At 42.2% G+C, this 16,616-nt stretch overlaps 2 protein-coding genes across 15 annotated transcripts; one reads left to right on the top strand and one right to left on the bottom strand.

Moving 5' to 3' along the window:
- Positions 1 to 270: 270 nt before the first annotated feature.
- On the bottom strand, positions 271 to 11,271 carry LOC100832517 (RNA polymerase II C-terminal domain phosphatase-like 1). 2 transcript variants are annotated; one of them, XR_733177.3, is made up of 17 exons: positions 10,594 to 11,271; positions 9,091 to 9,567; positions 8,537 to 8,747; positions 8,201 to 8,358; positions 8,046 to 8,116; positions 7,825 to 7,930; positions 7,662 to 7,748; positions 5,992 to 6,537; positions 5,830 to 5,896; positions 4,071 to 4,204; positions 3,922 to 3,975; positions 3,541 to 3,637; positions 2,884 to 3,089; positions 2,742 to 2,805; positions 2,317 to 2,382; positions 1,980 to 2,053; positions 271 to 1,018 (listed from the first exon to the last, which is right to left on the bottom strand). XR_733177.3 is itself a non-coding variant. In XM_003580139.4 (17 exons), exons 1-17 carry the CDS (start codon positions 10,861 to 10,863, stop codon positions 913 to 915), a joined length of 2,814 nt encoding a protein of 937 aa, XP_003580187.1. In that variant the 5' UTR covers positions 10,864 to 11,270; the 3' UTR covers positions 271 to 912. The 2 variants fall into 2 exon arrangements, 1 of the variants encoding a protein (XP_003580187.1); XM_003580139.4 differs by having other exon boundaries at positions 2,722 to 2,805; positions 10,594 to 11,270.
- On the top strand, positions 11,151 to 15,176 carry LOC104585389. Of its 13 annotated transcripts, none has more exons than XR_002960995.1 (3): positions 11,395 to 11,535; positions 11,615 to 11,660; positions 14,929 to 15,176. XR_002960995.1 is itself a non-coding variant. In XM_024455840.1 (2 exons), the coding sequence occupies exons 1-2, from the start codon at positions 11,186 to 11,188 to the stop codon at positions 15,063 to 15,065; spliced, it is 531 nt and encodes a 176-aa protein (XP_024311608.1). In that variant the 5' UTR covers positions 11,151 to 11,185; the 3' UTR covers positions 15,066 to 15,176. The 13 variants fall into 13 exon arrangements, 1 of the variants encoding a protein (XP_024311608.1); XR_733178.3 differs by having other exon boundaries at positions 11,615 to 11,688; XR_733180.3 differs by having other exon boundaries at positions 11,615 to 11,688; positions 14,885 to 14,934.
- The last annotated feature ends 1,440 nt before the right edge of the window (positions 15,177 to 16,616 follow it).

Here is a 16,616-nt window from a genome sequence, read left to right as displayed (position 1 = left end):
GGCACCAGAGGCAGAGGCAAATATTCAAGTTACAAGAGAAACTCGACCACATAGCAAAATTGAAAACTCTAACTACTCCACCTCCTAACTAAATAAATAATATACAGGTAATTTAAACTAAACACGTGCATACTCATCTATTGCTATGCAGCGGGTTTCAATTGAGCGTCTATAGGGGAAAAATACATGAATGAATCCGTCGTCATTGAGACCTGTCACGGGGGTGGGAGCAGGGACAGACGCCATGGCTTCAGAGGAGAAGCCGCCAGGTCTGAGAAGGAACGTAACCACTTGGTTCCATTCCATTTTGATGTATTACCTCAACCAAACACAAGAACCACCCACAAAAGTAGAACCATTACATTATATTACACTTTTCATTCCCTCAACCAAACACAGCATAATATGGAAGCTCTTGAGGGGCAACAGATTGCGATGAACTACTGATGGATCCTGTCCAGCTTTTTTTTTTAGAATACACCCAAGTAGGTGTATTATATATTGAAGAAATTACCGCGACGCACTTACAGGCCCGCAGGCAACAAAAACAACTATTCTATTACAACCCACTCCGTACCCACTCTACAACCGATACAAAAATCATTCCCTTTGAACAACCCTGCACGACCCACTCCGGATCCTGTCCAGCGTAGGCTCTGTTTGTTTCGGCTTCTGCTTCAGCTTTTGGTGCTTCTAGCAATCTCAAAAGCACTTCTCCCATTTACACATGAAGTTGAGAAGCACCTCCGGACGTGCTTTTGGTACTTCTAGCTGAGAAGCACGTCCGGAGGTGCTTCTCAGCATCATGTGTAAACGGAAGAAGTGCTTTTGAGATTGTTAGAAACACCAAAAGCTGAAGCTGAAGCCCAAACAAATGGGGCCTTAGAACTCCAGGATTCCGACACAATAAAATCAAGGAACACGGCCATCATTCCTAGCATATCTGCCAGAAGGAACCCTTTGCACCGTCCGCTGGAAATCTGGCTTGAAGCGCTTACCAAAATTGGATGGAAATGATCTGCGGAAAGAGCAATCACTATTATGGTCAACACTAAACTAAAATCAGCCAACTTCATCATCAACTACAAAACTGAACAAGGTAACAAATGTGGATTTTCGACAACTAAATGCGCGCACACTCTATATTTCAAGTGGCTCTTCTGATTGTTCAGAAAATTTGAAAAAATAAATCATGGAGATAGGTTATGTTATATTTACAAAATTCATCATAAAATTATGACCATTTGTGAACTGTGCAAAAAAGAAAACAAATGAATAGTATCCTGCGCTATGTATGTATCTCTTTCTTTTTTTTCACAGGTCACAAATAGCCGTAGTTTGTGATAAAATTTTGCTCGTGTACAACAATAACCTAAGCTACATTAATGAATTAAAAAAAACTAAAGAGGACCAAATGCAATATGGGATGTGTGCACAGCTAGTTGTTGATTACAGTTTCTCTAAAACTGACTAGGGTGCTATAGCAGTACAGCATATCTCTGTTCAAAGGGCATAGAATTTATCTCTTCTTGGCTAGCTGTAATCAAACAAGCATCATTCCTGCTAGCCCAGAATCTAGACAATGGAAACTTTTCTTCCAACACTTCTGTCAAGGGTTTACAGCAGTGCGCCATTTATAATGGCTAAATGGCGTCAATCTAAGCATCCAGATTTCATACTACGCCATTGTTAATCATCTAACTTTAAACAGCAAACAAGTGAGCCTCACGTATAAGCTGCTTACTTCTATCTTACGGCAGACTCCTTAGTGTGTGCTAGATGTGCTTTAACCTGGTATTATATTTACTTGTATGAAAAATGAAAATAGGGAAAATATCCCCTGTTCAGATAAAACCTAGCCCCCCATCCAAAAGCATGAAACACCACATTCCAAAAGAACTTTGTCCGGGTCTATTCCAATACTCGAGTGCTAATGATCTTACAGATCTACAACAAACAAGAGACTGGCTAACAATCACCTTGGAGATCCAGACCGTTTCTGTCCAAGTTGACCGAGCATGTATTTCAAAGTTCCCAGAGCCCCATCAGCAGCCTACAAAAGGACATTTATGTAAGAGAACAGGCTCAGGAATAAATACTGAAAATTAACTGCACGTAATCCAGAAAAGCTCTCCAAAACAAATGTACATTGCATCAAAAGTAAACCATAAAAGTAATGTCTTAGACACCTTAGGAAACCAACCCCACATTGCATCCAGAAAGGATGGTAATTAAGGTTGTAAAGAGATTTCAAAACTCCAAGAAGAATGAAGTGAAGAAATGAATAAAAATATTGTTCTTATCAGCTCACACAACCTGCAGCTTGGCTTCCTCCCATGTTGCTCCAACTCCTTGTCCCAGGATTTGCCCACCTATTTCGACCTGAAAAGCCAAATGCAAGTAAACCAAAAGAAAAAGAAAGTACACCGAGAGCACGAGTTCCTTGAAAAATGGAAGTAAGTTCAAACGATGTTTTCTATTGAATCCATCAGATCAAAATCTTATCGGAGCATCCCTTAACCAATGACGAGTTGATAACAACATAAAACAAATGCTATTCTACTGGCATTACCGTAATACAAAACATCACAATCAGAATATCATCTTGTACCATCTTTTAAAGTCAACGGAAGTTTGCTTTTACTAAGTACACTCATAGTGCGCACATTGTTACATGTATGAGATAATTTCAATGAGCATTCGCCAAAATGGAGTACTAACCTGCGCATGAACTTCTTTACCTGTCGAACTATCTGACAGAGATGGCTGAGCGTGGAAAATTAAGTTATACCCCTCTGCTGTACACTGCAACACATGGAAACATATATCTCAGTTATAAGGATACACTTTGTTCATAACTGATAATTAAAGCAGGTAACTTACAAGCTCCTTGAGAGCAGCAACAGAGCCAGTAGATTTGCTTGAATTGTCAAGTCTTTCATTCATATATCTAGAATCATCTGAAGTGTTTGCAGGTGTTAACATGTTATCTCTGTTACTTCCTGTATACCTGAATACGTTTGGATTGCTACTAAAACCGTTATCCTTAAGAACTGTCATCTTATCTGGATCAAATGACAGAAATTTATCTGCAAGAAAACTTCACCGTCAAAATCTAACACATACTGCGAGGAAAGAAAGCGACAATTATATACACTTTATGGGAAGATTGATTCATTACAGTATTTATAATTTTCTGCCTAATTTGGATTGACAATATGTGCCCGTAGATCAGATCAACCAAAGTGGAAATTAGGAAATTATGGACAGACACAAAGAAATGGAGGAACATTTCAGCGACCTCAGATAACTAATAGCTGAAACATGCTTAGAGCGTCAGAAATCAGAACAACAAGCTGTCCAAAGATTCAGAGACTTTGATGATATCTTTGAAGTAAGCTAATATAAAAAAAATCCTCTTGAACAGCCGATTGCTTCATATGCTATTAATACCCAGAATCAACCACCCATAAGTCCAGGTTACATATTTGCCAGTTGTCGTCTGGAATCAAGAAACTAGGGAGCTCAACACAAACCCACCTGCCAAATTTCTTAAAGATATATCAGCAGCCTGCCGTTGTGCTTCTTTCCTAGTTCTTCCCATTCCTTCACCTACTTTTTCTCCAAGAACCCAAACCTGGAAGAGCCACACGGAAGTTAAAGATGGAAAAATGTGAGAAATTGTGAAAACTGCAAGCGGACTAGAACAATTTCCATTCAGCAGCATACTTAAATTGTTCATGAAATTTAAATGTATGTCAAATAGTTGCTATCTGGTGACTCTTGTTATCAAGATTATATCCTGGCGTCCACATCAACATCAAGTTTTCGAATTTTCCAATAAAAGAAAATACCATTTTTCATTAACAAGATTGTTTATTAAAACATTGTTGACATTTCAGTCGGCAGGAGTTGTAATACCTCAATGGAGAATCGCAACTCTGCAGTATCACATAAAGTTGACTGGTACTCCACCTAGAAACAAGTGATGAAACACATCAGATACGGTAAAACTAAAACATACTGAAGATAAGGTATATCTGATTTGTCGCTACTTGCAACAAAACTACCTTAAATCCACACTTCGCCGCAATCTCCTGCAGCACACCACCAGATGTCTCTGTATATTGTACAAATTGATGTCCTGATTCCAATTGGCCGCTTCTCTGCCCTGAATGAAGGCGCTGGGTTGCTGTGCCCTCTCCTTCACATTGAAAATACAGTTTCAGATACTCTAGACTAAGACAAATAAAATAGTTTAAGAGGGGCATCCATGAAATTGCAATTTATTTATTTATTAGCAAAACTGTAGGGGAGTCCCAGGAGCACCACTGAGAGCAAACAAGAATTTCTTACATGTAACAAACCACATTCAAAGGACAGCACTAAAGGGCGCAATCATCTATCCAGTTCTTATTTTTATCACCTCTATGGTATTCCCAAACATTAGCATTCAAATGACCATGTATACAGGATTACTAAGAGGCAGAGGGCAATCTTATTATTCTCCGCCGTAGCTGGTAACAGTCACACACTGATGGGTTTACATACACTGGGGTACTGGAGCATGAAAAGGTGCACAAATATTCAATTAATTGGCATGGAAAGAGCATCTTACATCATCGTCTAACCACAGGAGAGTAGGAGAATACACCAAAAGAAGGAAAACAATACATGACAAATGCACTTAGATATGTTAAACTAATTGACGCTTGCGCTTGCAATGAGTTCAGAAATAGTACCATGGTGTTCAACCACTAAATATGCATGCAATTAATTTACTTATGCAGCTAAAGTAAAATTAAGAAAATCATTCAATATAAGAAAACATATCAGAAAAAGGTACCACATAACTTTACTACTCCCTTCGATCCATAATAAGTGTCTCAGACTTGGTACAACTTTACTACTCCCTCCAATGCAATTAAAAGGATTTAAGTCTGTTTGGTTAAAAAAAAGGATTATGCCCATCCATTGTAGTCATTAACTTAAGGCATACTAACAAGACAGTACTCCCTCCGCCCACTTTTAGGGGGGCGTGTTATTTGTATGGTGTTGTCCAGATTTTGCAGGCGTATAACCTTTTTCAGATGTACGGTGCCCAGAATGCTCCTGTTTTCTCTCTCCGTTCTGCCATCATACGCATGCATGCAGACTAAATTAATCGGTCCCTTGGCTTCCCGAGAGAGCCCCTTTGCTTCCCAGCCAGCGTTCACACTTCCCATCATGCACACTGCCAATCACTTGCTTCTTTTCTATTCGCATACAGTGCTGCAAGCTAGGGGTAATTTCGTCCAAAATATAGCCACTTTAGACTGCCTTGGTACCCGTGTAAAATCTAAGACGCCTCCTAAAGGATGACCGAGGGAGTATAACAAAACCCAGCCAAAATAACTCAAAGGACTTAGTATATTATCATTTCTAAAACTGAACCAAACTGTAATGACTAACTTGCGGACATATTAACAGAGTACAGATTATGCCCAAGCCATAATGTCTAGCCATTTATGTCAAAACTGAACCGAACTGTAATGTCTAGGTTTAAAGGCTTGCGCCCTTATATTCCCCAATTTTGCGCTAAATAATAATTATCTCAAGGTCAAATCAACTATAATTGAAAGATTGTGGTATGTATATCTACCACATAGAATAGGTGGCAATTACTGCAATTTGCTGCTAGTCTATGGAGTGACCAGACCAACCAACTCAGATCTTTATAAGAGTAATAAAGATATTATAAATTAAATAATATAATAGCATATTCTAAATATCTTAAGCTTCTACATTCAGTAGGCACAAAAGAAATATCAACGGCAAGCAAAAACATACCAGAAAAGGACCTATAGGTTGTAGGTGCCTGGTTCGGAAGCATACGGCAATCCTCACTGTGAGGCAGCTGAGCAAATCAAGCATTTGTCACCACATCATCTAGAATCACCTCATTAATGAACAAAGATAAATTAAATTTGATCAAAATAGATCATTAGTCACCTGAGAAGTATATCTCTGGTTCTGATAGTTAAATCTATCAGAAGATAAATGATCATCCCCACCATGGAAGTATGATGGCTGCGGCGGTTGCTTTTTATCATAATGTACAGAATCAGATTCTAAAGGAAAACCCATCGAGGTCCTATCTAAGCTTCTTGGGTCCATCCAATCCTCCATGAAAAACGAATTTCCCTGAGATTGCACTGGAGGAACTGAGACCTGTACTTCTACAGAAGGTTCTGCAGGAAAGGGTGGTGTAGGATCTCTGGTGTCTTGGCCATGCTGTAATATGAGAAGCCTTCTCCTTGTGTCAGGATCCAACTCAGACTCGGGGACCTCACCCTCTTCTCTAGCTGGAGAACCTTGCAACGGATCCACAATAGCAGATTGATACTGCGGACCTTGAACGTTATTCAAAGGCACCATCCCCAGTACTGGTGCTAACGGGATAGATGAAGGTGTAACCAATTGCTGGTTAGAAGCTACTGACATCACATCGACATTTGTAGTTATTGGACCCACAGTTTGAACACTGTGGCCTGCTTCCTGAAAAGTAGTTTAGATATGCATTACAAACAATGGTAATTGCTAAGAAATGTGAGGATATTGGCCTGCTGTTTACATCAACATTTGTGTTACATGAAGACAACCCATTGAATCACCACCATAGGGCATATGCATAGTTTTAGCGTTGTGCGTTAGTTGTTTCAACAAAAAAAAGAAGCGATGCTAATATAAGCTCATTCAGTTTAATAAAAAGGAACTCTTGTATTCTTGTATTCAGCTAATTTAGGGGTTATCAGACCTAGAGCATAGAGATATACTAAACAGTAAATTAGGTGGATAAGATCGTACAAATAGAAAAATGCATGTTGCAGACTACGTCCATGTCCTAAATGCCATATATTTATGGAAGGGGGAGCATATTTTTGTATTGGGTCAAATAAAACAATGACCCGATGTTGCAATATTGTCTCCTGCAACCGCATTTTCAAATAAATTTTATGCTACTGTTGGTAATGAGACTCTTAGGTAGTGTTTGGTTCTAGAGCGAGGTGGAACAGAACGGAACGGTTCTATTCTTATAGGAATGGAATGTAATGGAACGGTTCTACTTTTCTATATCCTAAGAACCAAACACTTAGATCACTGGTTCTACTTGGAACCAACTCATTCCTACATTTTTGAGGAATGAGATGGTTAGGCATATTGAGGGAATATTCCCTTTTGAGGAACCATATGGTTCCATTCCACTTCTCTGTGTTCTAAGAACCAAACACAGGAATCATCTCAACTTTTGGAACCATTCCATTACATTTCAGTTCGTGATCTCAACCAAACACTACCTTATTGTATTCAATGACAAATGAACCAAGAGGTCAAGTTATGCAAAAAAGGTGTTGATATGTTAAAGAAAGAATTTTAGTTTATTTATTTTCAGGCCTAACTCAACTTACTAATTTAATAAACTTTACACATGAAAAATATTAAACCATTATTTCCTTCTGATTCATAAATGTATTCCTTAACTATAAGAGCAAATGGACAAAATATTTTTAAAAGCGTCATAGAACCTTAGTACTCAACCATAAGAGCAAATGGATATCATTCGTTTCACAATTCATCTTTTTGTAACAAGGAATTCAGAACAAGATAGTACAAGTGCAAACCTTCAGTCTCCTCTCCACCTCTGGACCTGCCATCCCATCAAAAGCCAGTGGATCTTTGTTTACACTCAAAATTGAGGCACTTTCATCCTAACAAGGCAAAAGAACAGTGTAAGTTGGTACTTCAAGGTAGTAAATCTGAAGCATCTGCCTTTACAAAGTTTACCTCGGAAACCAAATAATTACCAACATCAGGAGCAGAAGGAACATGATTTAATTCATCATCAAAATGAACCTCACTAATCCATGGTAGGAGACCCTCATCAAATTCCCTGCAAACTGAACCATAAATTTTCTGCATGGACAAATCATCCGACGTTGCTTTCTGGTGCAAGTAGCAGGAAAACAAGTTTATGTGGTAGCATATAGCAAAGATGTTGTTCTTACTTGAAGAAGCCACCCCTAACATTGCACGCAATATTTCTAGCAACACAGAGAACTGGAATAGGGAAGTTTTCCTGTAACAAATTAAAGACGAAGTGACCACGGTAATCAATACGGTAAGATAACTTGATGGTAGAATAACTACAAATAGACATTACCTCTGCCTGGGGAGCGTAATATGGAGAGAAGGCAGGAACAACGTGAACTCGACCCTGGTCCTTTTCATCCCAAACTTTCAGACGGTCATCAATCACTAGGGCCATTCCAGGGTGGCAAGATCCATCATGGAATACATTGAGCAAAGACTTTCTAGAACCTACATGAATAAATTTAGCATTAACCTCAAAAGGATGAAAATATCAAGTTATTATATGAATGCACATGGAAATACATAATAAGGAGGTAAATGATAGACATCACGATTCAAACAGTATGTAAAAAAAACTACACTCATTTCGTTATTGTCATGATTGGAGGCAAGATTTAACACATACCGGATTTGACACAGACAAGCCTGTCAGGAAGTTGAACCGAGTTTATCAGTCTAGAATCAGGATCGAGCAACCTCCACATTTCCAAAGCGTAGTCCCTCTCAGCCATTGTGCACACATATACCTCAAAACGCTTGCGGCCTCTTGCAATTAAGTAGCTCCGAAGATCATCCCATGCAGGCCTTAACCGTACCAGAACACTGGTATCTCTTATCTAACAGAAAAAGGAATGGAAAATCAACTCTAAAGTCTAACAACAAGCAAACATGTTTGAATCAAGACCAAAGAGAAGCAAGTGCCAAGTATTAACAAAGCAAAAGTCAGCACGCCCAAGAAAACAAGAACAGCTTTTGGTTGTCCACAACATCTAATGGACGCAACCTGCCATGAATACTATGGGCAGGACTTTATTTAATATGATCCAAGCTCTGCAAGCAACTGTGTAATGCATGAACAACAGACAGCACCGTAACCAAACAGGCTGTGGATATAAATGCAGAGAGACAGCAGGCTTTTGGCTATCACAAGCTTTAAGAACAAAGTAATGAACTACGTACCGATGGATTTATGCGTGTGAATATAATACTTTTCTCTTGTAGCCTTATGATAGGACGTATCATAGGTTGAGGATTATCAGCTAAAGGCGGGACAACCTCAGACTGTACTTTATAAACTTTCCCACCATCAATAACTTGATCACTTTCTATATACTGCTTTAGCATAGACCTGTCATCTTGGTACCTCTTAATCTCTGCCAACATACCACTGATGCGCTGCGGATCAGTCTCATTACTCAACTTTCTCTGGAGTGCGTCAATTCTGTCTTCAAAAGACCGAGTGGTATTGGCGACAATTAGTGTTTCATCAAGGTCAAACACAATACCAAGGCACCGAAGATTCAACATGCTCAAGCAGGAATTATACAAGCCTAACGGTAGTTTATAGGCCCAAAAACACACATGGTTTGGCAAGTTTCTCTTGTCTTTCATAGCTACTAAATGGATCTCTTCTGCTCCAAGTGGAAAAACCGCTGTCTGCAAGCACAAAGAAATAATTAGAATGATATAAGGAACAGAATGGACGCTTCATTAGGAAAGGACGCACAATAAGGATAGAAAATGTAAAATGCAACCAAGTATAAGGGAGGGTAATTCCCAAGGCATTTAGCACATACCTGTACAAAGAGCACTACCAAAAAAGGGAGAAAGGGAAGGCAAAGGACAGCATATTTTGTTCCATATTTTCTTGCATGGATTGGCTGAGAACTATCTACATTGAATCGTAAAACAAACAAATAGAACCCAAGAATATTCACAGCAATGTCACCATATGGCGAACTACAAGGGCAAAACAGGTTACTTTATATAGTTGTGCTCCTCAAAGAATTCGCGTCCAGTGGAATCAAGTAGCACATTAACTTGGTAGCAGATGAATACCATGCACATTAATGTGTTCAAACTCAAAAGTAGTTTAAGGCTTTAAGCAACACTTCGCTCATTCCTCACATATCACTTTCAGTATGTGGAGTTCCGAGTTCACACTGAATTGTGGTGATGAACATCTGAGAACAAGTAATGTCAAGTCCAAAGTCCACAAGTGTCGAAGAAAAGAAACCCTTCATAATCTCTAGTAGGTCTCCACAGACAATCTTTCGTATTCAAGAATTGAAATATATGTTGCCCTGTTTCAATTTTGAAACACTGTTCCTTTAAGGCTATAACCTTATTGTTAGACAGGCCAGGTTTTATATTTCTATTAATTCAATCAAGTAAAAGCCAAGTCCTTAGTCCATAGAAAAGTGAACTCTAATATATAAGTTCCAATAGTATCAATGTATCATTAGTCAACTACACATCCTTGCAAAAATCCCTGTCCACAGAATAAATTGTTCAGTCTGAATTGTTGTAATCATTAATGCAGTAAATGTTTCAGAAAAAAATGCACCAAGTACATCATGTGCTAATTAATATTCCTTTGCTCGAGTGAACTTGTCAGTTAAAAACGTTTGCATTTTTCATTTATTCAAATTGTCTTCTGATTGTCGGGAATAATTCATATACCTTGTTGTCTCTGAGGCAAGCGGTGTGCATGTCAACAAGCGGCGGCGGGGGCTCGTCCGCTGTGACTGTCAGCCTCGACTCCATCACAAGGCAGCGGGAGGATACAGTGTGCAGAACGGCGAGCGGCGGGCACCGCTCGCTGGGCGGGGAGAGGCGGTCCAACCGGATCTCCCGCACCCACGCCGCCGCTGCCAAGTTCGTCTCGCCTTTTGGCCACACATCCACGTCCCCAATGGGGATGTGCCCAAAATACACCACAGATTTGATCATGTCCTGGGCACCAAAAAAACAGATCGCACGAATCGAATCCGAAGCAACCCAATGATCCAATCCTCAGGTCAGTGTTTGTTCCACGCGTCCACAGACGCACACTGGTCCAATAGATCTGAACACTGGTGGATCTGTTCTTATCGTGTGGTCAAACCAGCAGAAAATTAGAGGAGAACAAGGAAGAATGGAATTGCGCGTGTGGTCCTATGGTGCCTGCTTCAAATCGCGTTCAAGTTCTTCGCCGATTTCGGGGCGCGTTTGGCGCCCCGTAGGCCGTAGGACGTTATGACCGGGTTTGGGGAGTTCGTCTTAGACCGCGGCAATGGCGACGGCTGGCAGGTTCGAGGGGGGATTAGAACTTAGAAGAAGAAAGGGGAGGCGGAGATGTGTGTGCGAGCGGTTCAGGGGAACCCTAGGAGTGGGGATTTTTGGTCATATATATCCCCAAGTTCACCTGCCTCTGATAAAATCCAATTTGCTTCCGCGGATGAATACTCCTACCTGCAAACGAAATGACATATTTGCCCTTGGGAAAAAAATACGAAACGAAGAAGCTAGTCCGTTCGACTTCTTCCTCTCACGATCTCACGATCCACCAGGCATCCGCGATCAGCGGCCGGTGCGGAGGACCTGGCCGGCGACCGGCACAGAGGGCCTAGCAGCTGGCAGCAGGTAAGCTCTTCCTCCTCTCTTCTTTTCCCTCCTCTTCTATCCCAGATTTCTTGAGTACATATCTTCGAATCTACTCCAGGTTTGTGAGAAATTCACTGAACTGAGAGGGACTAAGGAGTAGCAGAGTAAGAATTGAATCGAGCTTTATGATAGGTAACTTCGTGATTTTGTTGTTTCTAGTGGCACCACCGATGAGTAGTTTCATCCTTTTCTTCGCCAATTCGGATTGTTGCAGAATCGAATCATGGATCAAACCAGTCGGTTACGACGAACAAAGCAGGCATCTTTTCTTTTATGGGAAAAAAGCACTCAATTAGCTGGCTGATTAACCAAATTACAGTTACATTTTAGGAGACCCTGGACAGGCCCAGGATCGAACCAATTAAGAGACCAGACGAAGCTTTTTCTCTAGCAAACTGCCCAGACCGGGCAATCCAGCTAATTCTAACCTGCCTATCAAGATCGCGAAGACTGAAACAAGCTGACAAACGATTAGCCTCCGCCGATTTGACACTGTCAATGAGCACCTGACAGTCGCTTTCCAAATGCACATAAGCACCAGTATCTGTGCATAGGCCAGCAATGCCTTCCCGAGCAGGCACGACTTTCGGCTTCCAGAAAGATGATCTGACCGTCGTGTGAGCGAAGAACCGCGCCCCACCATGAGTCGCCATTCCTAGGGATGAGCCTGGGTCGGCGTTTGGTTGACCATGGTTGTTGGTAGTGACGGCGGATGACGTGGCATGTTCGTAATTTTGATGAAAAAACAACGACCTACCGCCGTCCGCCATCACCACTAACTGCAATTTAATACTCTTTCCGATGCTAAATTGTTGTCGAAATATTATACGTATCTAGACGCTTTTAAGAATAGATACATTCATATTTGGACAAATTTGAGCCAAGAATTTAGTATCAGAGGGAGTAGATAGTAATAAATTTTTGCAAAGGTTCTTGTTGGCGGCGGTGGCTTGTTAGCAACGGTTTCGACGCTGATGTGTTGTTGTCGCCGAATTTAGGGATTTGGGTGCTCTTTGGTTGTGTGGCTGTAGCCGCTGAGGTATTGCACTTCTTCCTCCTCTGGTTATCTAGATTTCATTTGTTGACTATGATGGTTCGGAGTCGGTGATTCCGTTTGCCATTTTACTATTATGGCCGGATATGTAAATCTGAGTGTTGTTTCGTTGTGTGTCCGTTACGGTGTTGCACGTAGGTGGTTTTGTCTTCCCCGATCGTTTGGGGTTTTGTTGTGCTTTATCTTTATTGATTATGTTTTGTTATGTAGGTTGTTTTTTGTTAGCGACGACACTCTTCAATATTTTGGCGTTGTATTTGCGATCTTGCGCCGCTTTTCCCGACCGTTGCGGGGACCTCCCTCCTCTACTTGGCACCCACCACCCTCTCCCACCCCCAGCTCGTCTTCTAAACCCGCAGTGCCGCCGACCTCTGCCTCCATCCACTTTCTCGAGCATCGCGGCGGTCTCCACCTTATTGGCTCCTAGGAGCTAGAGCTAGGATAAGAATTGAAGGAGCTTTCGCCTTTGTTTTAGAATTTTGTTCAACTCATTTTTACTTGACTTACTAAACAAGATGGATTATGTTTCCTTTCTCTGATTTCTAGAAAGATGATGAATGTAAATGTCGTACCAGTGGCCCACGGGGTCCCACTGATACATAACGCGTGGGCCGCCAGTGACGAAGCCCCGCCAGGAAGGCCACCCGGGAAGCGGCAAGTCCGGGAAGCCTGCCTTAAGGAGACAGCCTCTGGCGAAGTTAAAGCTAAGGGCCGAATACAAGAGACTCCTGGGAACACCGGTCCCGGGAAGCCAAGGGAACGCCTCCCGGCAACTAGCAGGTGCGCTAGCCAGGAGGGTGCACCCTAGCAACCCGCGCTCGAGCATGCAGACGGGACCCGCAAAACAGTGAAGACAGGACAAGACGGCGGGCGCAGTGCATTTAATGCACCGACATGAGTCTTATCAGCAGGTCTAGTCTTGCTGAGCAAGGCTAGGGCGATCATCCTAACAACTATTTTTTCTACCGTGTACAGTGAACAGGGCGCTGCATGGCATCCAGCATGCATGAACAAAAGTGTATTCTGTGTGTCTGTGACACGCGTCTAGGCGACGTGTCACCGGCACCTGTGGTATCCCCTTGTATATAAAAGGAGGACCAATACCACTGGTCAAAGGGTTCCAACCCGAGTGAGAAAAGATTAGCATAGCATTCACCTAAGTAGCCAACCCGAGAAACCCCTGGGTGATCTGTACGCACCCAAACTTGTGAATACAACTCAAAGCAGGACGTAGGGTATTACACCTCCGGGTGGCCCGAACCTAGGTAAAAACTCTTGTGTCTACACTTCATGTCTATCGCCACGCCGGCGATCGCTGGATCGATCACCTTGCCCTCCACCGAACCAAAAAAGGGGTGCTCGGCATCCCCGATGCCGGAGACCGTGCTCCGACAGTAAAGTTACAATTTCTGTTTATGGTTACCTGTTATTGGCAAAAATCACAGGAAAAATAGGCCCACAAATCTTGTTTGGGCTTTCAGAGCAGCTTTCAATAAAAAAAAAGCTGAAACCCAACCAAACAACGAATTTGGACCCGCTTTCTCACCAAAGCTCAAAGCTACTTTTAGTTATATTGGCTGAAACACGTGTACGAGGTACTTCTCGGGCTTCTTGAAAACCCACGTCCGTTGTCCACTGGAAGTTGATAGAAATTACCAGACATATGCCACCACTAAAATGAAATCAGCCCATTATTTCTCTCTCATCTCTCGCCCGTGAAATATCTCTCTGTCTCTCCCTTGATCGACCCATCTCCATTGGGAGCAGGGTCTAACACCGCCGCCTGCCCTCCAGCTGCCGTTGGCTGTTCCTCCTGGCCCGGCCTCTGCTTGCCCTCCAGCCGCCGCACTCCTTCCCCGACGCCCCTCCTGCCCCCACGCGCCTCGCATCCTCCTGCCGCCGCCCTCCCTCCCGCCCTCTGCATCTCTCTCCGGCGCCCCGTCTGCCCCCGCCATGGCCTTCTGCCGCCGACCTCCCTCCCGCCATCTGCATCTCTATCCGGCGCCCCGCATCCCCCCTTCGTTTATGTCATTCTCGTCTCCTCTGAACCAAGCCGGCTTGTTGTGGTAAAAAAAATTCTCTAATTTTGTGTGGTGCTTGATACTTGGTTGTGCTTTGATTGATAATATTTGTTGATAATTTCTAGCTATAGTTGTACTGATGCGATGATGTTGTTGTTAATTTGTTGACGGTGGTCATAATACTCCTATCTTAATTTTACTACATAATTCCGATAATTATTAATTCTTGCATGGCGCTTCACAATTTTATCAGAGATAGCAAGCTACGCGATAAAGAGTTTGACAAATGTGATGCAGATGAAAACTACATGTCTGGAGGTGATCGAGCTACACCCTTGCTTGGCGAGGATGTTTCAATTTCACTCGACGAGAGCAACATGAACACCACGCGTGACAGAATTGTCAACTCTTTGTATATCTCCCGACAAAGATAGACTGCTACATATTTTAGTAATATGAAAAACACTTATCTATATGAAGTATTAAATGTTTCTGATATTGTTAGGACCATACAAGAGAGAAAGCAAGGAATTTTTGTGTGTGCATGTAGGTGTGTACATGTTATAGTGGTTTTATCATTATAGGGGCATTTCAGGTATTTTCTTAGCTCGCAGCTACTCCACAACTGTGTTGCCAAACGGCCAACCTTGATCACAGCCGCTTCCCCAGCACAGCAGCTATGGCAGCACAGCTAGTCCACAGCCGCTTCTGTCATAGCCGCAGCCCAAACAAACAGAGCCTAGCGGGCGGCGGGGCAAGGCCTACGTATCTCCTAGTTATATATACATGTAAAGAATACAATAATTCATCCATAAAAAAATACACTAAATATGATTGAGGGGCATGATTCTTTTGAATCTGATAAATTAGTTAGATTCATGGGGTTTAAATGTTTGGAACGGGGAGATTATATTAGATTCGGGGTTATGATTTTTTTGAATATGTGAAGAAGAACATAACTGTATTCGAGGTACTTTATTTTCGAAAAGGGATGTCAATTGTCTACATCTACATCCTCGGATGCACACAACTAAATTATACTATTAAGGAAGATACCAGTCAGCGCGAACAAAACATCAACTTACAAATCCAAATACATGTCGCAACCATTGAAGACAAAGCAGGACCTACGAACAATTGTTCCAAAATGGAGCCTTCAAGAAGGGAGATCAAGCGCACACATCAACATTGTCGTGCCTAATCGGTGAATTAAGCCTAGTCATGGATTTTCATTTTGGATGCTAGGGAAAACAAATAAAGGCTAGGTCATGGGCATAAAGACAACGTTCAACCAATTGACAACGTGCACATGTCGCTGCCAACCAGGGACCTATAACTCCACTTGAAAATGTCAAGGTATAATCTGACACTAGCTACTTTATCATGGTAACCTTTGGAACATGTCCCGACCCGACTAAGATCAACCTTGGATCGGACCAGATCGAAGTCCTGTGCCTCACCTCCTGCAAGGGAAGGGAGATACATGGCACGAGCAACCACCGAGGTTATCTGCAAAGTTACTCGTGGGCATGCATACACATCGGCGCGTTTTGGGTGAGACAGCCTCTTTGATCAGAGCATTGCCGACATTATATACTCCCTCCGTCCAAAAAAAAAAGTCTCAAGTTTGTCCAAATTTGAATGTATCTAGACATAATTTAATGTATATAGATGCATTCAAATTTAATCAAATTTGAAACATCCTTCGTTAAACGGAAGAATTAATACATTACCGTGCATGACACAGAGAGTCATCTTTCTTCGTCGGAGAAATGCCCAGCCGCGGCGGCGACCAGGAGGAAGTGGTATTACGGTGGGTCAGACAACACGTTGCCGCCCAACACCAAGCTGGGTGTCTGGATCTATACCAGCAGTGTTTTTTGTCCGCCGCCGCTCCTGACTTCATGTCTTCTAACACATGAAAAAGACACCCTCCTCCCCCGCCTCGTTTCGACCATGTCGACTTTGCCGGATGATGACGGCGA

Source organism: Brachypodium distachyon, chromosome 5 (genome assembly GCF_000005505.3).
Source record: "Brachypodium distachyon strain Bd21 chromosome 5, Brachypodium_distachyon_v3.0, whole genome shotgun sequence".
NCBI classification, from domain to species: domain Eukaryota; kingdom Viridiplantae; phylum Streptophyta; class Magnoliopsida; order Poales; family Poaceae; genus Brachypodium; species Brachypodium distachyon.
The sequence above is the reverse complement of the archived record's forward strand: the minus strand, read 5'-3'. Positions and strand labels throughout refer to the sequence as shown.

Coding starts and splice junctions, on each gene's coding strand:
- LOC100832517 (XM_003580139.4), bottom strand. CDS start 10,863: ATGATCAAATCTGTGGTGTATTTTGGGCACATCCCCATTGGGGACGTG. Junction 9,568..10,593: donor CTTGCCTCAGAGACAACAAG/GTATATGAATTA, acceptor TTGTGCTTGCAG/ACAGCGGTTTTTCCACTTGG. Junction 6,538..7,661: donor AGGTGGAGAGGAGACTGAAG/GTTTGCACTTGT, acceptor ACTACTTTTCAG/GAAGCAGGCCACAGTGTTCA.
- LOC104585389 (XM_024455840.1), top strand. CDS start 11,186: ATGGCGACGGCTGGCAGGTTCGAGGGGGGATTAGAACTTAGAAGAAGA. Junction 11,536..14,884: donor GGCCTAGCAGCTGGCAGCAG/GTAAGCTCTTCC, acceptor CAATTTTATCAG/AGATAGCAAGCTACGCGATA.